Source organism: Photinus pyralis, unplaced genomic scaffold (genome assembly GCF_008802855.1).
Source record: "Photinus pyralis isolate 1611_PpyrPB1 unplaced genomic scaffold, Ppyr1.3 Ppyr1.4_LG9, whole genome shotgun sequence".
Lineage (NCBI taxonomy): Eukaryota > Metazoa > Arthropoda > Insecta > Coleoptera > Lampyridae > Photinus > Photinus pyralis.
In genome coordinates this window covers 17,856,212-17,878,645 of record NW_022170878.1, presented here as the reverse complement: position 1 = coordinate 17,878,645, position 22,434 = coordinate 17,856,212, and the positions used below count along the sequence as shown (strand labels likewise).

The 22,434-nt window shown below is 38.1% G+C and overlaps 4 protein-coding genes across 4 annotated transcripts; 2 read left to right on the top strand and 2 right to left on the bottom strand.

The window, feature by feature from the left end:
- Window positions 1-1,989: 1,989 nt before the first annotated feature.
- Window positions 1,990-2,580, bottom strand: LOC116181207. The gene is made up of 2 exons (XM_031501504.1): window positions 2,452-2,580; window positions 1,990-2,404 (listed from the first exon to the last, which is right to left on the bottom strand). Exons 1-2 carry the CDS (start codon window positions 2,518-2,520, stop codon window positions 2,066-2,068), a joined length of 408 nt encoding a protein of 135 aa, XP_031357364.1. The 5' UTR covers window positions 2,521-2,580; the 3' UTR covers window positions 1,990-2,065.
- Window positions 2,581-5,815: 3,235 nt separating this feature from the next.
- Window positions 5,816-6,409, top strand: LOC116181547 (general odorant-binding protein 69a-like). The gene is made up of 2 exons (XM_031501938.1): window positions 5,816-5,897; window positions 5,944-6,409. Exons 1-2 carry the CDS (start codon window positions 5,829-5,831, stop codon window positions 6,292-6,294), a joined length of 420 nt encoding a protein of 139 aa, XP_031357798.1. The 5' UTR covers window positions 5,816-5,828; the 3' UTR covers window positions 6,295-6,409.
- A 5,156-nt stretch (window positions 6,410-11,565) lies between these two features.
- LOC116181034 lies at window positions 11,566-12,263 on the bottom strand. Its single transcript, XM_031501259.1, has 2 exons — window positions 12,127-12,263; window positions 11,566-12,081 (listed from the first exon to the last, which is right to left on the bottom strand). Exons 1-2 carry the CDS (start codon window positions 12,190-12,192, stop codon window positions 11,728-11,730), a joined length of 420 nt encoding a protein of 139 aa, XP_031357119.1. The 5' UTR covers window positions 12,193-12,263; the 3' UTR covers window positions 11,566-11,727.
- Window positions 12,264-18,273: 6,010 nt separating this feature from the next.
- Window positions 18,274-18,928, top strand: LOC116180924 (general odorant-binding protein 69a-like). The gene is made up of 2 exons (XM_031501106.1): window positions 18,274-18,465; window positions 18,516-18,928. Exons 1-2 carry the CDS (start codon window positions 18,397-18,399, stop codon window positions 18,864-18,866), a joined length of 420 nt encoding a protein of 139 aa, XP_031356966.1. The 5' UTR covers window positions 18,274-18,396; the 3' UTR covers window positions 18,867-18,928.
- Window positions 18,929-22,434: the final 3,506 nt, after the last annotated feature.

Below are 22,434 nucleotides of genomic sequence, written 5' to 3'. Positions count from 1 at the left end.
TATCTATCATTTTCGTCAAAAACAAAAACAAAAACTCAGTTATTTCAAAAACAAAGATGGTGTGGGGCGTTCAATTGTTTTTGCAATAACCAACTTTAACTTCTTAAGTGTTTGACCGATTGTAACAAATTTGGTATAGTTGAAAAGAGCATTCCTTGGGCAACAAGGATCAACCAAAGTATAGTTAATTTAGTTAAATCCTTTTCCGGCAGGGGGCTAGTTTTGACATTATGATGCAAAATCCCAAAAAAGTCAAAAAAATCAAATGGAATGATATGACTTTTTCTTTATGAAAAAGTAGCCAAATAACACCCAAAGAGGCCAGCAAAAACCGTTTTTGAAAATCTCGTTCCTAACCTCAAATATTGGGAAAATGAGATTAATTAATTAATAATTAAAAATGCTTAAATTGTATCTTATTTGACGTATTTCCGGTATTTATCGATGGCGCGAAAGATTGTTTGGAAAAGGACCCTACACTTTTAGGTAGGCCTTGGAAAATTAAACAAATGAAACACGATGCATTATAAAATAATAATAGCCTTAATTTGTAAATTATTCTGCTGTGTTTACACTCCGAAAGTACAGTTTGTTGAATTTGCAATCTTTTCTAAAATGCCGATTTCTAACCAAGAAGCATTTAATATGCTGGCGGCGATGGTTCGTGGTTGATTCGGATAACGCAAATAGAAGATGCGGGTAGCGACGGTCGCATTTTGAAAACACTCAAATATATCGCCAGCATATTAAATACTTCTTGGTTTGAAATCGGCATTTTAGAAAAGATTGCAAATTCAAAAAACTGCACTTTCTGAATGTAAACACAGCAGAATAATTTACAAATTACGTCTGATATTATTTTATAATGCATCGTGTTTCATTTGTTTAATTTTCCAAAGCCTACCTAAAAGTGTAGAGTGCTTTTCCAAACATTCTTTCGCGCCATCGACAAATACCGGAAATAGGTCAAAAGTAAATTTAAGATACAATTTAAGCATTTAAATAATTAATATTCTCAAATATTGGGAAAATGAGATTAATATCTCATTTTCCCAATATTTGAGGTTAGGCACGAGATTTTGAAAAACGGTTTTCACAGGCCTCTTTGGATGTTATTTGGCTACTTTGTCATAAAGAAAAAATCATATCATTCCGTTTAATTTTTTTGATTTTTTTAGGATTTTGGATCATAGTGTCAAAACTAGCCCCCTGGCGGAGAAGGATTCAACTGAATTAACCATATTTTGCTTGATTTTTATTGCTAAAAAAATTCTCTTTTCAACCTGCTTTTCAACGATATCTCCCAAATAAAAGAGATATTGAGGTGACCCTCTTATCTCGAACGCACTGTATATTAACATTCCTAAACAATTCAAATACTTCAAACTGTTACAGATTTTGACTTTTGGCCAACCAGCCTGAGGTTCCTGAGGCAATACTGCAAGCACTATCTTCTAGAAAATTCTGGAATCAGTATCATTTTTATGGAAATAATGCGTCAGATCCGCATTCATCCCTTATCGTCGGTGACCAATCCTTTTCGACAGTATCAGCAACGCAGAAGATGCAAAGTCGATCAACAAAGAAAAGCTAATGGTAGGAATTTAGATTTTCCCAAAGTTGAAGAAGAACCGGCACACTCCATAAGAAGATTGCATGACACCACCCACGACTGTCTGGCACCAATCAAGGGATCGAAACCACCCCTTGGGGTCCATTAGTAACCAAAATAATACCCCGAACATGGGCGCGGAGTCAAATTTGTTATTACTCAAGCGGTCCCTAAAGATCCCAAACAAAACACCATCCCTGCACGAGTTAATAAAGAAGATTCCAATCCCTAGAGATGCTTTTCCAGGCTCGAAGACCAAATCCACTCATTCTTAAAGAGGTTCGCAGAGGCTTCCTGGGTTTCCAAAATCCATTTCTGACAGGGTTTCGTATGAAGAATCGCTAGGAAGGACGGAAGACCGTGTATAACAATTTTTGGAAAATATATTAGAACAGTTTCTTGAATACCTGAAGAACTATTGTTTATTACAAGATTTGAAGATTAGTTACACGATCAATTTTGCAAATCTTTCATGATACAAGTGGCGAAATCGAAAGACAGTTGACACAGGTCTGGGTGCACGTAATTTCTGTGACAGTCCTTAATCATGTCGTTCGTCACCTTGTCGATGTGGACGATAGCATCCTCATTCAAACTGCCATCTTCGAAAACCAATTGGAATCGTTGAAGTATGCACGCGAGGTAACACTTAAAGGTGCGGGTGTCCGTGCCGCGATACTTGAACCAATACAGGTCGACCTCCTCTTGGTTAGCACCCGATATGGTCATGCATTCGGGATGTTCGCTTGTAGCTTTTGTGCGCCAGGCGTCCATCAGTTGTTTTACAGTTATCTAAGGCAAAAGCTAAGAAACGTACGTAATAGGTAACACTGGCTTACGGAAGAGCTGTAGGCAAGCACCGTTGAGGGGATGATGACGATTAAAATTAGGATTGCTGACCTAGTCATGTTGGCTAGAAAAAGATAATTTTCGTTTTGAAGCACCGCATTTATATACGCAATACGTAGAGGTTTTTTTTGCAAAGAATGCGTCATTAAAAGTTTTACAGCTTGATACAACTGTGTAAACAAGCGATTTATATTTAAATCAGGCTTTCAGCACTTTATGGAGTTATTGCAAAACGCAACCTTAAAGTTTTGGTCGGTCTAATTTCTTGAAAAAAATTTTTTAGTTTATTATGCGAAATTTAAAGAAAATGCCATTCTCAAATTTCAGATGGCAGTTACGCACTCTGTTGGTCATTTTTAGAACTTGAAAACATTTTCCAGCGATTCTTCATCACCGATTTACCCAGTCAGATGACGAACGGTTCTCGAGATATGGCCAAGGAACGGTCTTATTGGGTCACCCGGTACGTAACAGTCCGTTGCGTGTAAATTCAAATACGCATTTTTTCCGGTAGTCAACCGATGTTAGGAAGTCTTTAAATGAAGAATAAAACTACAGGAATAGTTTTCCTAAGTTGGTGTTCAGGGAATTAGTTCCAAGTTATAGAGAAGAAGATGTTGCGTCAATTTTAAAGTTGTCTTTGTTAAAATTAAAGTTTGTAACCGAGTTGCAATTTTCAACAAATGTCAATAGTCAACCAGTGCTGGCGATTTAAAGAAAAATAAAGGAGAAAGTTTGTGTACACGGTTGTGCCTCTATCTTAAAATAATTCAGTAAGAAGTTTTGGTTTTCATCGGTCGTCGTTTATTGCATCTGTACAGGGTGAGTCAACGACTGCGCGGAGTAATTTAATACCTTGAAGATAAGATTTTTCGATAGAGTGCTTTTGTATTATGATATGGTTGAATATTCTCCACATTTTAAAAATATTTGAAATTATACAGAGTGCGCCCACAAAGTAGAGCGCCAATATGGTAAATTTTTTTAAATAGAGCCCCGTGTATATGAATGCGTTTTGAATTCTACGTGTAATTGTACGATTTTTTTATTATATTGTTAATATCCGAAAAACTACTAGTTTTAAAGATAATTCGATTTGTAAGAAAAATTGGGCATTTGCAAGCGTCAGTATATATTGTCAAAATTATTACCTAATTTTGATTCCAGGTTTTATATCTTTTATCCTGGGTTAAGTAAAAGTCAATTAAATACATCTACTGTAAAACATTAAAAAAATAGCTTGCAGGGTGTTTTTTCTAGATCCAAAGTTACAAAACTTCATATTAAAAATTCTCACTTTTTTTAAATGGAACACCCTGTATATTTTTCTGTCATCTTTTAGCTCCTCCAAAAACCTTGAACTTTTGATAATTATAATGTCCTATACCTATCTCTGATATTTTTCAAAATTTCTTGGTTTTTCTGGTTTTTATATTCTAATCTTAAATAAGATACATGTAATTTACATAATAACGAGGGGGCCATCAAAAAAAAGGCAAGTTTTATCTATCTCGTCCAAAACGAAAATCATATAGATTAATTTATTTTTCAAACACTTTATTTTATGTCCAAAAACTGGAGAATAAGTAAAAACATTTGACTACAAAGCGAATTTAATTTAACTCCTAATGTCATCCAGTCAGTGATATTAGTTTCATTTTTTTTAATATTCACCTCGTTATTATGTAAATTAGAACTTATTTCAGACTAAAATATAAAAACTAGGAAAACCAAGATATTTGTTTATGTTTTTACTATCAAATCTATTCTCCAGTTTTTAGGTATAGACTTAAATGAATTGTTAGAAAAATGAACTAATAAATATTTTAGCTTTGGACGAGGCAGATAAAAATTGCCTTTTTTTGCATGACCACCTCGTTATTATGGAAATTATATATAACTTATTTAAGATTAGAATGTAAAAACCAGGAAAACCAAGATATTTCGAAAACTATCAGAGATAGGTATAGGATATTATTATCGAAAGTTGAAGGTTTTTGGAAGAGCTAAAAGATGACAAAAAAATATACAGGGCGTTCCATTTAAAAAAAGTGAGATTTTTGAATACGAAGTTTTGCAACTTTGAACCTACCAAAAAAACACCCTGTAAGCTATTTATTTAATGTTTCATAGTAGATGTATTTATTTGACTGTACCCAGGATAAAAGATATAAGACCTGGAATCAAAATTTAAGTAATAATTTTGACAATATACTGACGCTTAATTGCAAATCCCCAATTTTTCTTAAAAATCGAATTATCTTTAAAACTACTAGCTTTTCGGATATTAACCATATAATAAAAAAAGACGTAAAATTTCACGTAGAATTCAAAAATGCATTCAAATACAGAGGGTTCTATTTAAAAAATGTACCTTTTTGGCGCCCTACTTTGTGAGCGCACCCTGTATAATTCCAAATATTTTTAAAATGTGGAGAATATTCAACCATATCATAATACAAAGGTACTCTATCGAAAAATCTTATCTTGAAAGCATTAAATTACTCCGCGCAATCGTTGACTCACACTGTACAGGGTGACCAACTAAGAATGCGCGTGTAAAATTTTCTTTGGCCTAAATTTTAGGTTACGAACCAGATATCGAGATCGGTTCTCGCGAGCTGGTTCAGATATCATTTAGTTATTTTTTCATGAAAAAATTGCATTTGATTTTTTTTTGAGAAATTTAACGATTTCTGTCGTAATGTCGAAAAATGCCCTCTAACGGCGTCATGTCAAACTAACAAAACTTCAAATATTAGAATATTTGTAGCCTAAGAATAGCTGTTTTCAACGAGCCCTAGTTTGTTAAAATCGGTTCAGCCGTTTCGAAGATATAGGGTGACTTTTACGGCAACTGTTTTGAATACCCTCACAACTTTATTTTTAGATATTCAGCGAAAATTTCCGAAAAAGGTTTAGATTATCCACGACCAGGGATTTTTTCGTTAGGTTAATATAGCGGGCTGCACAGAAACATCACTCTTTAGATTCAAGATTTCAGTTACGCCCTCTAGCGGCCATTTCAGAAACTTGAAAATATTTTCCAGGTTTTTTTCCATTGACCGTTTTAGTAATAACTTTTTTTCCGCAAGCTTCTACGATGGATAGGTTCTTCGATACACTTTAGTTGGCCAGAATGTACATAAAATTTTTGCATTTCTTCCCTTATCACGATCAATAATTATCGTAACTCGTTTCGAAATTTCGGCGGCCTCGACGTAAACATTTTACTCCCACACATTGATTTACCATAATTATTCATATGTAAATAAATAACAATTTCTTAAAAGACCTTTCAAATACTACTTTATTATGCCAACCTTGTAAAAACTCCGACAAACTCTCAACAACATTCTTAACGATCATGTCCATTCTTAAGGAGCTCCTCATCATTTCTGCGGCGGTCTCTGCGGTTTTCGCCTTTTCATCCAATGTAAGTGTAAACTGAATCAATTCAACTCCGCTGAGCGCTGTTTCAGAGAACCACCAGATTGATTTTGGACGAATGGAGAGAACGCACGAAGCAAGAACATCCAGAGTGCCTGAAATCGACGGGGGTCAAAGAAGAGTACGTGAATCAATATTGGGAATCGCTTCAGATGACGGACGATGAGAATTTCAAATGCTACCTTTGGTGCGTGTTTAAGGCATTCAAGCTTATAAGCAATGACGGTAGCGCCAACGAGGAGATTATGGTGCAAAAAATGGATAGGGTAACCACCGATATTGTGGACTTCTGCTCCGCAAAGGTTGACACTACGACCGGCAAGTGCGACCGTGCCTACGAACTGATCTATTGTTGTCTGCACTACAGGCACATCTATCTCTAAGGAGATTTCTAGAACTACGCTCAAATACAGGGTGTTCATTTGAAAATTTTCTACCACGGATTTATCGAAAACCACTGACAGTAAATTAAATTCTTTCTTTCCCATAACAATAAAATAAGAGATATTTTCGTTTGTATTTATTTTCTATCTGAACAAATGAATTTAAATAAAGATGTTTCTAATTTTCTCGAAAACGAATTGACCGATTTAAAAAAATCAAAAATAAAGGACTTTAAAGACCTTTCAAACAAGCTATTACTCGATACCACTCGTCATTTAAAGCTTTTAAGAAAATGATCCTGGAGGGCAGACGGTGAAAGAGGGTGAAGTAGTCTTCGACAAATCCGTGGTGGGAGGTTTTCAAATGAACACCCTGTATAAGAACATTGCTGTGTATTCACTCTGGACGACTTTTGTTGAGGCAACTGCTGCCCCTGTATGTACAGTAAGATTATCACTACTTCGGTAGCAACCAAAATGGTACCTAGTATTAGATTGTTATTTTGTATATTCTCGTACTTGCATGGAAGTTATCCTCCTCCGCCAATAACAACACTGATATGATGGAACCATAAAAATTGTTACAGATCGACCAAAAAAAGATATTTTGACCTGAAAATTGAAGAACCCCAAAAAGGATACGATCGTCAGGATTTGGTCACAAAACTGAGTCTTGATTTATTAGAAGCGCTTCAGATATTTTTCACGTTCCTGCTCTGTCGCTCCAGTCACAGTCCCTGTTCTGGTTCCAAATCTTAATTCCGTATCTGTTTTTGTTCCGATTATCCTAATTCTGCATGGGGCTACTTTTTTAAATCTCGGTTCATTTTATTGTTGGTGCCAGATCTTGGTTTTCTTTTTTATTACCTTCCAATTTCCAAGTTTCGATCTCGTCTTTCACTCCATTGTTACTTCCGCTTCGTATCCCTCTTACTTCACGTTTTCTGTTATAGCTCTTGCTTCCTTTACCTTCCGCTCCCGCGCCCATTCTGTTACGGTAGCTCTAAATTTGGATCTATTTTTTCGATTTTTAAGGTGATAGGTAGAGTTGAGTTTCGATCACTTGAGTTCACAAACAATTAGGTTGTAGAAATTAGAGGATCAAATTTTTTAATAAATTATGTTTGGTGGAATTGCAAAAATTCGGTAGTAGTTGGTGGAACCAACATTAGTTTTTAGCGCATTTCCACAAAAATAAAAAAATGCGCTATTGTGGCCACTTTGTCCTTCCATCCGTCCGTCCGCCCGTTCGTTGAGACGCCACTAGTTCTTTATCTCTAAGAATGGAAAAATGGAAGCATTTAAACGCAATTTTATACACTTGGAATAAAGGAAAATCAAACGCCAGTTTCAAAATTTGGTTTTGCGCATGCGCAGTGCCAATTTTTTTATTTATGGAAGCATTTAAAAGAAATTTGATACATAGGCGCTTGTTACAAAGGGAACAGTGGGGACTAATTTGTTACCCCAATGCAATACCTCCCTTACTAACGTGCGGGTGATCTGTTTCCTCTTTCTCTATAGTTGCATTTGTACCTATATCTTTGTCCCTTTCAGCGTTCGTCCTTTCTTCTATTTCTCTTCTCCTTTCAACCTCTGACCATCCAATTCACCTTCTCCTTCTCCATCTTGGTTCCTCCTAATACCCACTTGTAGTATCTTCTTTGTATCCCTTATAATTCATCCCATTCCCTTCATCCCCACATTTCCATCCCACCTGTAGCACCCTTCTCGCCATCGCATCAAAAATGTGCTTTCTTGTTCCGAACTATTTTATTTACGGAAATGCACGTTTTGACGCACCAGGAATCTGAATCAGACAAAATCTCGATGATGTCGATGGGTCTGTCGGTTTGTCGGTGTGTCGGTCTGTCTACTTGTACTCTCATTTTCTGGTACATATTCTTAGACATAAAAGGGCAGAATCGCCGTGCGGGTGGGATCTGTGCTAGCCACCGCAAATTTTTTTAATTTACTCACTCATATTCCCTATACCTGTCTCATTAGCTACTTTTCCCTTTTTTCCCTTCAGGTTAATTTGCCCCAATACTTCGTTTTATCTGGTATCCTAAGTACTGGGATTCTCATACTTACTCTACCATTTCCTCCTTTCACTTCCGTTCTATTTCACTTTTCCTTCCTCTCCCATTACCAAATCTCATCTTAGATTTTCCATGTCCTCTCTTTTCCAGTGTCTCTCCATCGTTCTCATCATTTCCTTTATGTGTGTTTTCACCTCTTATTACTGCGTCGTCCCCGTATACCGTGGACCATGACTTCCTTCTTCTCACACCGATTCCTCCACTTTGATTGGTATATATTTCCCCATCCTCCATCATTTTCCGTACTTTATCCTTTTCTTCTCTGTCAAAGTGCCTTTAACTTCACTTTTCCGCACTTTTTTCCAGTTTGTGTAGTACATCCTTCTCTCTCCCCTTTGGCACCTCTTTTGTGAATCGCAACTACTACCACTCCCTTAAATTTTTCCGGTAGTCCTCCTCCGTTCCATATCTTGTTTATGAGTTTCCTCATGTTCTCCTTGATACTATCTGTGTTGAAAATCCATTCATCCCTTTCTGCCACATTCTTCAGTGTCTTTAATTGGTGTTCAACCCTTTCTCTTGCTCTCTCGGCTCTTTCCACTTCCTCCCAACAACCTTCCTCTGTCACCTCCTCTTTCTTATGATTTCCCTAGTACCCAGCCCACTATTTGTATTTCTCTCCAACTCATTATGTTTTCCTCTGTTTATCACCTTCCAAAAGGGCTTCTCTGATTTTATTTCCCTGATTTCTTGACATTTTCTTTACGTTTCCTCAACGTTTCCTATTCTCTCAACTCCTTTCTCCTCTATATCTCCATTTATTTCACCGTCATTGGTTTGTACATGTTTCTCTCTTATGTACACTCTCTCTCCCACCACTTCCGTCCCCTCCATTTACCTGTTTCCATGTTTTTGTTATTTTAATACCCTCATTTTTTCCACTCATCTGTGTTTTCACCTGTTTCTTCTTCCTGTTCCCATATTCTCATTTTATCAGCTTCCACAGTGTCTCTTATCCATACTGTATCTCCCAATTTCTTGATCTTTTTATCTTCCTTTTAGACTGATTTCTATACTATCTTCGTCTCTACTTTTTATTTCTTCCAGTACTTGGTCTGTCTTGTTATCCTCTTCCCATCTCTACTTATTTTCTTTTATCCCCTCCAATATTATCCCCATTCCCTTCCTTCTCATCATCATATTTTATATTTTATATTTTCACTGTTTCATTTCTTCTCTGTGATATACACGTATAGCCACTCTCATTTTTTATTCCTCCACTTCCACGCGTCTATGGCTCCCGCCATTTTCACTCCCATCCCCCCATTCTGTTAACTTATTTCCTACCCCTGTTTATATACCCGCTTTTGCTCTTGATCTTGCTGTTTATGTGATCCCTTTTCTCAAATTGGTTTTCTACGACCTACGACCTATGTACACGTTATTTTCGCTTAAGCGCCTTCAATAAAGATGGGCTACCCTGTGTGTGACGTAATTTTAATTTTTAAGCGTGAATTTGGTGAATTTTTACGACTTAACGCAAAGCGTGATCGTTTGATTTGCATTTGTATTTTAGTATTTGTTTTTCTTTTTAGAAATTGGTTTGGCTTTAGTAATTTTTTCATTTTGTGGGTTATTCAATTTAGAAGTAACCCACATCTGGTAGAATTTGCGTTATTTAAAAAAGGTTATATCTGGTCGTTGCGATAAGAAGATTTACCGTTAGGTGAAATTTAATTAATAGACATGTGGTTCTGAAAAGAGGTTGCAGATGAAGTTTAATTGTGATTGGCGATGTATGTGGCAATTCATGAAGAAGGAGACTGTTTTATAATGGAATAAGTGGTCTTCGGCTTGCTACGCCCGCCACATTCTATATCATCATGTTACTCATCCTAATTTTTCTTTTGTTTGGCTCTTTTCTTCTGTTGCTCTGTTCTGTTTTCTTCCCTCCTCCTCTCACTCTCCCTGTTCTCTTTTTTGATATTAGTTTCTCCCTCCAAACCCCGCCTTTTGCTCTACCGTTCTCCTCCTGTGTGTTCTCACTTGTCTTTTTTCTCTGTAAAGTCAAGTTGCCCTAGCTTCTTTTAGCTTCCCCTTACCCTTCATAATTTTCCTGTTAATTTCCCATGTTAGTTCCGTAATTTTAAATTTATTTTCTCCATTTTTCTCCTCTTAACGTTATATTGTTCCTTACCGTCTTTCTCCTTTTTGCTATTCTTTCCATCAGTTCATGTTTTTTTCCTTATCCCATTGCCTTTCTTTTCTCTTCATTTACTCCCTTGTATCTTCCAATTCCTTGCATCGTTTTTCATTTCATTTTTTCTTTTTGCTCCTTCTCATTTTCGGCCCTTCACTCCGTCAAGGTTTTCCCCTTCCATCAATTCACTCTCTCCTTCTCTTTCAAATCCGCTTCTCTCAGCCTCTTCTTTTGTTTGTTCCAGTTATCTTATACCTTTCTTGCTCCAATTGGAGCATCCTCCCATTTTACTTTTTACTCCCCTGACCCATCCCCGTCTGCGTTAGGGACTGAACACTGAACAGCTCGGTGGGATTCGTTCCTCTCAGCCTACACAGTATGTGAATGTGAGTCACCTGTCTTACTGGAAATATTGAAAACGCCCTCCTCGCTTCGAATTTTAAAGGGGAATTAAATAAAGAAAAAACACATCCCTGCCACTGGGTTTTCAAATAGTTACATTTTGTTGACAGGATATCCTGTATTTACACGAATTAGTGCCATTTAATACTCAAGCAAAAATTCCTTTCAATGAATGACTTCAACGAAATTTCATAACAAAATGAGGCTCATAACTGGTCTTCCTTAAACCATACTCTAAATACGGCCCAAAACCGAATACCCGAAAAAATCTCTGTTTTAGACCACACTTGGTGTAACGGCGGCGGTCCCAACCCGTGTGTCTTCCTACAGAATATTTGGGGCGAGAGTAACTATGACTCTCTTGCAAAATACCCAGCGGTAACGTAAGGTAAATGAACTATAGAACTAACGTAGTTAGTTAAGTTCTCTTATCGTAGTCGTGCAAATGATTAGGTTGCACGAGTCATCGTTTCGAGCAGCTACCTCCACGTGGTTCCCCTTTGAGTAATTCTTTTCCAGCGGATTTTGCTTTACGGAATTTGTCGAGCTTTCCTTTGCTTTTCTGCACCACCGAGTGACTTAATTTTTGCCGAGCTCAAACGGGCTTGAGGGGGTGCGAAGTGGATGGACCTTTAAGAATGTATTTTCTTCAAACAATTTCACATACTACAACTACATACAAACAGCATAGTTGGCGAAAACCGAGCATTATCTACTTAGGTGCTAAAAATTGGATAAAGGATCCATATCGGTTCATATCAGGTACGGATCTAACAATTCAAGTCCACTTTAGTTGTGGAACGCGGTAGTAGAGTGTACTACGCAAAAGGCGTACTCAGACACCTTTTGGCACTCGTCGGTAATGCCCCTGGTCTTCTCCATGCAATAATCGCTCGCACTGTTGGTTATCTTTTCGACACCCTCAACGAGTTTCTCCCCTTCGAGGTTGCCACCGACGCTCAAGAAGTCGAACGCCTTCATCAAGCATGTGAGGTAGCATTGAAACGATTTGGTTTTGGGAAACTCGTACCTCTGCCAAAAACCGTCCACCTCTTGGGCGGTGGCGCCAGACGAACTCTGGCATCGCGGACTATCGTCTTTGGTGCGTTCCCTCCATGCGACGAACACCTCCTGCATACTACTCTGAAATACGCACCTTAGCGCGATTTGTAACAATGCACTACTTACAGATGAGGTGAAAGAGGAAGATTCGTGGACGGCCACGACAACAATCAGAAGAACTTTGAGAAGCATGATCACAATGGCTACCTCAAAGTGAACGCTTTTATACCTCAGCGTCCGAGATCACATGCCCCCTAAATGGTGCTAGATATACAGTGTGTCCGATATCCACTCAAGTGCAGCCTGCAAATCTGTCGGAAGTTCGGCGCGTGATTACCTTCGCTCTTACCATTGGTCGTTTTTAGTGGATGGTTCAAGCCTCACAACAGAAATGAGCGTGACGCCAAAGCTGAACGAATTTACTCGTCTCGGACCACGCTATACAGTCGCGATCGTATTGATGCGAAATAAATCTTGACAGTAATGGAAAACAAATCGCACAATACGCGTTATTTATGTGAGAAGATTTGTTGTTGATTTCATCCGTGACTTTTTTATCGCTGTAAAAAGTCATGTTTGTTCATGAAACTAAAGTGCTTTTCGGATTATGCGATTTTAATACAAATTGTGCAAATTAACTAAATAATTAATCAAACAGAACGGACAACGTGGCCCACGGCATCGAGTTTGAAGCATTTGAGGACGTTAACACGCCTGAAGCGACTAGGAAGTGTTTACTAGCCTGATGGGTTGATTGCGTAATACTAGAAAAACGGAATTCCCAGCCACTGTCTTTACGCTACTTGGTCGTTTTTGTTCGTGAAACCTAAGTGATTTGGTAATGGATCTCTCCTGCCTTCTATAGGGGCTCTAGACCTCGTGAATTTGTTAAATTTTGTATTTAAAATGCGACTTTACTAATTGAACATTCCGTTATGGACTCGTGGCCACTTATTTTATTTACCTACACCATACCACAGTACAATCCATAACCGTGAGAAATAGAAGATGTTGAACCAAGCTATAGGTTTAATTCTTTTGACCCTTAATAGCACGCTAATGGATTGGCATACTAATATAGGAATAATGCGATTACCTTATCACACAATATTCACCACCCCTAACGTTCTGGGAATTTGGCTAGATCACCGACTGCTTTGCGAGCGTATTTCGATAAGGTTGGAAACTCCTGTGCCTTGCACAGGGAGGCAGCTTGACTTTTTCTGTGATTTATTACCTTATGCAACTTTTCATTTAAACTGAACGCTCGTATAGATCAAATTGACACAGTATATGTGTTAAATTAGTTCTATCGCATCGCAAAAATCTCCACGAAAATTCTATTCTAAAAAAGCTACCGCACTGCTCAACACAATTTTTTCGATTGTTTAAGTACCGAGATTATATACCTCAAAATTACAGATGATTCACTCGACTCTTGGACTGCATCGCGACATACAGCGTTTTTTATCTGGCTACCTTTCACGGAAGCCTTCCCCACTAACTTCAATTTAAAAAAATACGCCCCAAAATGGATACTAATCGATTCCGCCAGTCGGATTGATTCCTTTTCGCCAATTTGATCGTTAGGAAAGCAATTTTGGACGATAGTAGCCTTAACATTTCGTTGTTGTTGTGTTACGTAGGCGATCGTAAGGGATTTCGCGTTGAGCCGTACGCGAAGTTAGGTCAACCATATGTAAATTACCGTGGGGTAAGTTTTATTTGTAAATAAAGAATTCAAGTCTAACAGTGGGACAGGACTACCCGTAATGTAGCGAATGGTGGGCTTATATTTTGGTGTGAGACTAATAATAGAGAGCGGGTCTTATTTTCGGAGAAAGTAAAATAAGTGCGTAAAGTTTAAACGCGCGCATTAAAACATTGACGACCTTCAACTTCGTTCGTCTTACGAATTTGAAACTATCACGGTAAATACGAACCATAGCCAAAGATTTAAATTCCGCGAAATTAAATTCTGTGACCCTAGTAACTCTACAAGACTAGACTGGAAGCTCATATGACAATTTTGTGGTCAATAGTGCGGAATAATATTTTAATGCGACATTTTAGTGAAAGGAGTCCGACAGCGCGGTTTATTTAATTTAAATTTGATTAAATTAGTCCAGGTAGGAGTGGAAAGAAAGTGTCATTTATGGTGCGTTTCCTTTAAAAACTCTTGGGGATTAATTGAGATGGCTTCATGCCATTGAAGATCTTTGGTAGGTTTAATGGAGATCCACAGACGGGTTATGATAACGTGGGTGAGATAGTTAGCTGCTGCGAGTCGAGTTGCGTTGGACCGTTTCGGTTTTTCTGCTGGGGACAGTTTGACCTTTAACACATTGGGCGTGCTTTAAAGATTCGATTACACACTAACTTGTTTTTTAATGTACTAATTTGGTGGTGTTATTTTGGTGAGTGGCCCTTAAATTCAGCCCCAATTTATTAAATGCATTTGCAAAGTTATGGTGCAGGGCGACGGATAGTAGTGGGACGGTACGGTGGCAAACGACGTTTAGCAACGGTCAAACAAACACTACATTTTTTTGCACACCAATGGCGAGCGAGCCGAAGGCAAGTTCGGCATAGCTCGGGCACTCCTTTAGACTCGCCTCTCTACGTCCACGGTGGCAAACGACGTTTAGAAACGGTCAAACAAACACTACATTTTTTTGCACACCAACGGCGAGGGAGCCGAAGGCGAGTTCGGCATAGCTCGGACCCTCCCTTAGACTCGCCTCTCTACGTCCACGGTGGCAAACGACGCCGACGTTTAGCTACGGTCAAACAAACACTACACTTTTTGCACACCAACGGCGAGCGAACCGAAGGCGAGTTCGGCATAGCTCGGGCCCTCCCTTAGATTTGCCTCTCTACGTCCACGGTAGCAAACGACGTTTAGCAACGGTCAAACAAACACTACACTTTTTTGCACACCAATGGCGAGCGAGCCGAAGGCGAGTTCGGCATAGCTCGAGCCCTCCCTTAGACTCGCCTCTCTACGTCCACGCTGGCAAACAACGTTTAGCAACGGTCGGCCAAACAAATTGTTTGCGTTTTGTCCGTCCGTCCGTCCGGACCCACTTCTGCCGTTTCGAACTACTTCGACGACCATCAAATTTCGCTGTCTAAAAGGTGGGCGCTCCCACGGGGGGGGGGGGGGGGTTAACACATGTTCTACCTTCTACACTTCATGGTATTCTAATGAAAGGTCTCATCGAAATAAATTGGTTTGTACAAACTATAACTTTCCCGTGCGACTCTTTTCCGAGATCAGTGAGTGACGGGGCCTGAAGGGGAGGGGGTGGAACTAGTTGGATCCTTCATTGTACTCTAATGAAAGGTCTCAACGAAAGGAATTAGTTTCTATCAACCATAGCCCTCCTCCTCGGCCTCTTATCGTGATCGGGTATATTCCCTTACACCTCAAGAACGGATTGTCGGAAGAGGGTACTCACAAAGGGCGATTGAGACGTCTGCAAGAAATATATCCATTGGTGATGTCAAAACAAAAGCTATTTCGGTTTAAAAAAATGCGCTTTATCTGCACAAGAGTTGTGCACAATTTATACTTATTATATATGTTTTGTAAAATATCACTCTAAAGTAGTTTCTATTATCGGTAGACACTTTCCGCTGACGATAACGTCTTACAGACGATTTAATGCTCGGAAACAATTAATGAAATTTACTTGTACTGTATTTAGACAACTATTACATTAAAGCGAAGAGGGTTACTTTCGATTTCTTTTGGAGTTTCAATTTTGAGTTTTAATGTTAGTTCAAAATCAAGTTTAAAAAATCAAATGGAATAATATGACTTTTTCTTTATGAAAAAGTAGCCAAATAACATCCAAAGAGGCTAGTGAAAACCGTTTTTCAAAATCTCGTTCCTAACCTCAAATATTGGGAAAATGAGGTTAATTAAATAATTAATTAATAAAAATACATAAATTGTATCTTAAATTTACTTTTTATGTATTTCCGGTATTTTGTCGATGGCGCGAAAGGAAAGCACTCTACACTTTTCGGTAGGCCTTGGAAAAGTAAACAAAAATAATAACAGCCGTAATTTGTAAATTATTCGGCCGTGTTTACATTCAGAAAGTGCAGTTTTTTGAATTTGTAATCTTTTCTAAAATGCCGATTTCTAACCAAGAAGCATTTAATATGCCGGCGATATATTTTGAGTATTTTCAAAATGCGACTACCGCTGGCCACATCTTCTATTTGCGTTTTCCGGATCGACCACTAACCATCGCCGCCAGCACATTGAATGCTTCTTGGTTAGAAAACGGCATTTTAGAAAATATTACAAATTCAAAAAACTGCACTTTCTGAATGTAAACACAGCAGAATAATTTACAAATTACGTCTGTTATTATTTTATAATGCATCGTGTTTCATTTGTTTAATTTTCCAAGGCCTACCTAAAAGTGTAGGGTCCTTTTCCAAACAATCTTTCGCGCCATCGACAAATACCGGAAATACGTCAAATAAGATACAATTTAAGCATTTTTATTAATTAATTAATTAATCTCATTATTTTCCCAATATATGAGGTTAGGGACGAGATTTTGAAAAACGGTTAACACTGGCCTCTTTGGGTGTTATTTGGCTACTTTTTCATGAAGAAAAGGTCATATCATTCCATTTGATTTTTTTAGGATTTTGGATCATAGTGTCAAAACTAGCCCCCTGGCGGAGAAAGATTCAACTAAGTTAACTATATTTCTCTGGTTGTCCTGGTTTCCCAAGGAATGCTCTTTTCAACGATACCGAATTTGTTACAATTGGTTAAATGGTTAAGAAGTTAAAGCATCACACACGCCATCTTTGCTTTTGAAATAACTGAGTTTTTGTTTTTACGAAAATGATAGATAACCTGGTTCTCTTTAAAAATGTGAAAAAAGAATGTTTAGTTTATTATGCGAAATTATAGAAAATACAATTTTAAAATTTAAGTTGTTGGCAGTTACGCCCTCTTGTGGTCATTTTTAGAACTTGAAAATATTTTCCAACGATTCTTCATAACCGATTTACCCAATACTTTTTTTTAGTCCTAAGTCAGACGACAAACGGTTCCCGAGATATGGACGAGGAACTGTCTTAGTCACCCGGTACATTGATTTCCATTGTTGTTATAGCGCTGATGGTTATGTAAGCAAATGAGTTATTGGGGAAAACTGTGTTTTGGTTTTAAGTCGGAATTGGATAACTTTCAAATGGGATAAACAAGACATTGTTCTGTTTTGTAAAATGTTAGCATCATATGATATGTAAATATGCATGTTTTCCTTCATTAAGAGCACTTTGAATTGGCCTTGATTTTTGTATGGTTAGTTCTATACGGCACAAACCAGCACAGAGCACAAACGATTAAACCTAAATCCGTCGTTTGTGCTTTTCATCTCCTACTCACTTCCAGGACCCTTACATTATTATCTCGTTACGTAACAATACGTGTTCACGAAAAATGAGATTATCGAGTGTGGATGTGTCTGTATATGAATGTGTTCTATACGCTAAATCCAACCAAGCGGATTTCCAAACGCACTCGAGCTATCATAATCATAATACGAGGCATAAAGACAACATTCGAACGCAATACTGCAGACTAACCAAATCGCAAAACCACCATTCGTATCAGGCACAAAAATTTTTTAATATGCTCCCAAGACATATTCAAAATCTTGACAAAGTGCAAATCAAAAAAATTCTTAAAAGACACCTTATTAATAAAGCATATTATTCCACCACTGAATGTATTCACGATGGGTTTAGTAATCTCTAATTGTTAGTGATTTGTTTATTTATTTATTTGCTTGTTGTTAGTTGATATACGTTGTTTGTAATCTCTACTATATATTTTTAGACGAATGTAAGCGCTTTTGCGTAGTAGCATGTAAAATAAATATTATTATTATTATTATTATTATAGTTTAATTAACCGTTTATTCCGTGTGGAAGGAACTCGATGTATTTCTGGTAAAGCGTTCTGACGGACGGAGCTTCAGAAATTGTCATACAGACCGGCACAAAACGGAAGAAACCTAACAAGGATCACATCTCAGGGAAGATCAGTATTCAGTTGTTCACACGTTTGACTGCATAATTTACCTACTCTGCGTCACCAGCACATCGCTTTAACGCAATCGTGGGCGATATCAATATTAATGAAGAAGTAAGTGCCAAAGTGTGACGTAAAAAAAATAAAGTTATTTACTGGGGAGTTCTGTAAATATATTTACTGGAATAAAATTGCTCATTGTTGAATGATCGCAATATTTTTATTATTGTCAAAAATCATGAGTAGGTACTAAATTGCCTCGTGGGAAAAACTTCACTGTATATATAGCGAATTGAACGCGCTCTCATGGAATTTTCGCCAACATGTCTACACTCAATGTGCTAATCATCATTTCTGCGCTGATCTCTGCGGTGTTGGCCTTTTCAAGTAACGTAAGTGCAAAACATATAATTCACATTTGGTTTGCAACGCACCATTTCAGAAAACCACCAGAGCAATTATGGACGAATGGAAGGAGCGCACGAAGAAAGAACATCCGGAGTGCCTAAAATCGACGGGGGTCAAGGAGGAGTACGCGAATAAATATTGGGAGTCGGTTGAGATGGTCGACGATGAGAATTTAAAATGCTACCTTTGGTGCGTGTTTAACGGATTTAAGCTTATAAACAATGACGGTAGCGCCAACGAAGAGCTTGTCGTGCAGTATATAGATAGATTAACCACCGAAATTGTGGACTTCTGCACTGCAAAGGTTGACACTAAGACCGACAAGTGCGAACGTGCCTACGAAATGATCTATTGTTGCACACGTTACAAACACACTTACGTTTAAGCAGTTTTCTACATAGTATGTTTCGATCAGTGGAATGTTTATAATAAAGTCCAATGAATTTATTTAATGTTTGTTTCATACGTGGTCCCAATTACGTTGGACGACACTGACGTTGAGATGGGAGGCTACACAACGCTTCTCATAACTATTCGTTTTGTCCATAGGTGCTGTCATAGTATAAAATGGTGCTATGCATGTAACAATAGTGTACTTGGAACGCTCACTCATTATACAATTATCCTCATTAGAGGTGAGAAAAGATTATCATTACCGACATTGTTCATTTGGTTTGAATCACTTCAGTACACGTTTTCCCATGTCCACAAACCGCGATTGTTGGTCACTACTGATAATTACAATTTACGCTGGTTGTGCAAATCGCATACATTCGAAAACGTATTACCCCAAAGTAAAAAGAGGTATAAATTGTGCACAACTCCTGTGCAGATAAAGCGCTTTAACCGAAATAGCTTTTGTTTTGACATCACCTAAGGATATATTTCTTGCAGACGTCTCAATCGCCCTTTGTGAATACCCTCTTCCGACAATCCGTTGTTGAGGTATAAGGAAATACACCCGATCACGATAAGAGGTCGAGGAGGAGGGCTATGGTTGGTAGAAATTAATTCCTTTCGTTGAGACCTTTCATTAGAGCCCCCCCCCCCGCCCCGTACTTTGATAAGAGGACAAGTAGTTGGTAGAAAACGGTTCCTTTCGTTGAGATCTTTAATTAGAATACAATGAGAGATAACATTAATTTTTAACCCCCTCCCCCTCCTTCTCAGGCCCCGTAGCTCACTGATCTCGAAAAAGAGTCGCACGGGAAAGATATAGTTTGTACAAACCAATTTATTTAGATGAGACTTTTCATTAGAATACCATGAAAGGGTAGAACATGTGTTTACCCCCCCCCCCCCCCCATCGCCCCCCATTTTCTAAAGTTTAACTTGGCATCACGAAAGGCATGCGTATGGAAAATCTGAGACCAATTGGTTGTCGTATGTAAAAGTTATGCACGTTTTACTTTCAAAAACAGCATCTCAGGAAATTCGTGGGGCACACCTTCAAGCAGGCCTCAAGATATAGGCTAGCTAGTGCAAAAAATTCCAGGACCATTCCCCTAGATGTAGTTCAAAACGGAAGAAGTGGGTCTGGACGGATAGCCTTTAATCTCACTTGAGCCGGCTGGCTAGCTGGCTGGCAGCAAATGCGGGTCTGTAGAAAAACGCTTGGAGGAAGACAAGGTGTGTACCTATACCGGCATCGTGTAATTAACAACTTTAAGGACGGAGCTACATGTTGCGGTCAGCGACATCTGGGCGCCAACCTGAAGCGCGTTGTACTAACGTGGTGATTTTTCTTCTTCTACAGTTTTGGTTCGATTGTTTTGTAAGGCCCGCGCTTTGATAATTTTTTATTTGCACTCGTCACCTTAGAATATTAATTAAATTAATTCTTTGCAAGTGGCGGCGTAGCCTGGCTCTATCTCTGCCTCTGCCCACCGGGAAAGTTCCCGGTATCCCGCCGGCCCCATCCACCCCTGAAAGTCAGACAAATCGAACCTACATTAACGGAAAGTTCACACAAATTAAAAAAAAAAACAACACTACGCAGCACCGAGCTGGTCTAACTCAGCAGGACTGTCACGTGTTTCTAATTAATTTCGTTTTATGTCACGACAGTCTGGCGCTTCCAACTTTCACACGCACTCAACTGGTCCTTCGTCACATTTTCTCACGACCCGCAAAAACTCAACTCCAGATCTAACCTGGAAGAAACATGGAAACCATTTTAACTACTAAAATCAATTTAAAATTTCGCGCACACGAATGTGTCCTTTTTATATTGTTCTATAATAACCCCATGCGGGCGTCTAGTTTGGCATCTACACCTACTACAATAACCATTAGACATCCTGTATGTTAATTTCAATTTTAACTTTAAATGTGAATGTTCTTTAGAGATTTTGTAAAAATAATCGCCTTGTTTAATCATCTGGCAATTATTTGCGTAGTATTTGTAAAAGTTTATCACATGCCTTTCTCCGGTGGTATTGAAGAAGCTTTCCTATCGCTGCGTACACTAATTAAATTTCAAGATAAGGACGTGTTGTCGCCGTTTGAGAGAGTTTGAAGAAAGTTTGAAGTCGACGTTATAAAGGTGTATGGCGTTGGTTTGTCATGCGGTGAGTTGTTCCAACAATTAGAACTATAAGAAAGGCGGTTCGTTAAAATAAGATTTAAGTGAAAGTGAAGTAGAGTTCGTGAAGCAGTGTTGGTGTCGATTGTTTTTGTGCGTCAGTTTCAAAGTGACCAGATATCTTTGATTATTGACACGAATTGATTTGCTTTAATAATTAATGGTTTATCGGTCGTTTGTATGTGTGTGGTACATGGTCGTTGGTCCTGAGTGCCTATTTTCTTTTAACCTGAATGTGTTTTGTCAAACAAACTTGTTTTATCTGTAAATGGTTGGTTTTGTGATTAATCGAACCCGAATTACGACCCTGATAGTAGTTTTCATGTTTACATATTTTGTTCGTACCTAGAATTGCATCAGGTGTTAATTACAAATTCGATAACTAACTGTTTGGAATTTTGGTGAAAGTGAAACGAATTTTAGGTACCTACCTACTCGAAAAGAGATAAAATTGAGAAGAAATTTGGAAGAAACTCCAGAGAAGTGTGAGAGAAACTTGAAGGGAACCTTACTAAACACCTATAGGAACTTACAGAACATTGATCATGGTCGTTGGTCGCCATATTTAAAAATGGCTGACACGTTGCTAGATTCTTTGTTTGAGTATAACTTCTCACACAATGCCTCGATTTTATTATTTAAAGAAAATTTTATTGATTCATTGAAGGCAAACAACATGAAAATGTATTACTACTTCTTTAAATTACTTACGCATTATTTCCAACCTTTTACAGGGACATACCAATTCTCTGAAGCACGTCTGGCAATTACATGGCTTAGGAAAATCTTCAAGGTTCTTTGCGTCTGTCACTTGTGGAATTAAAGTTCCCATCATTCCTACATGTACCCATTATTAGTATAATTTTTATATCCTTACGCCATCATTTGTAATCCACTAGTTTAAGTGTAAAGTGCTCCTGTAGTTAATTTGTTATTCTTCTTAGTATATGTTTCTTTCACATAGTTCTTGGTTTTGCCGACGGAGGTCGTGCAGAGTTTTCTTTAATTTCTTTCGGCGCACGCACGTCTTTTTACAAAGACGAGATTCGATCATTACGTGCAGACGAAAACACCACTACAGTTACCTACTCGATAATTTTTGTCAGCTTTTTTGGGATTTTTGGTTATGCTGTATTGTATCTTGTTATTTTGCTTTCAACATTTCGATGACGCATTTGCAGATGTATTTTACAAATTCTAAGGCCGTTTTTCGGTATGTTAACAAAAATTATGCATCTACTTTTTGACTTTGAATAATCATTTTTAGGGTTTTTACTTCTGGCTTACTTTCATCTTCATTATTACCTACCGGATTGTGCTTTCTATGTCGATATACCTGAGAAGAAATCATCGACCTTAGGTCTCAATA

Excerpts from the sequence above, each read along its gene's own strand:
- LOC116181207 (XM_031501504.1), bottom strand. The coding sequence starts at position 2,520 with ATGACTAGGTCAGCAATCCTAATTTTAATCGTCATCATCCCCTCAACG. Across the intron at positions 2,405-2,451 it reads TGCTTGCCTACAGCTCTTCC|ATAACTGTAAAACAACTGAT; the intron begins GTAAGCCAGTGT and ends CTTTTGCCTTAG.
- LOC116181547 (XM_031501938.1), top strand. The coding sequence starts at position 5,829 with ATGTCCATTCTTAAGGAGCTCCTCATCATTTCTGCGGCGGTCTCTGCG. Across the intron at positions 5,898-5,943 it reads TTTTCGCCTTTTCATCCAAT|AGAACCACCAGATTGATTTT; the intron begins GTAAGTGTAAAC and ends GCGCTGTTTCAG.
- LOC116181034 (XM_031501259.1), bottom strand. The coding sequence starts at position 12,192 with ATGCTTCTCAAAGTTCTTCTGATTGTTGTCGTGGCCGTCCACGAATCT. Across the intron at positions 12,082-12,126 it reads CTTCCTCTTTCACCTCATCT|AGTAGTATGCAGGAGGTGTT; the intron begins GTAAGTAGTGCA and ends TGCGTATTTCAG.
- LOC116180924 (XM_031501106.1), top strand. The coding sequence starts at position 18,397 with ATGTCTACACTCAATGTGCTAATCATCATTTCTGCGCTGATCTCTGCG. Across the intron at positions 18,466-18,515 it reads TGTTGGCCTTTTCAAGTAAC|AAAACCACCAGAGCAATTAT; the intron begins GTAAGTGCAAAA and ends GCACCATTTCAG.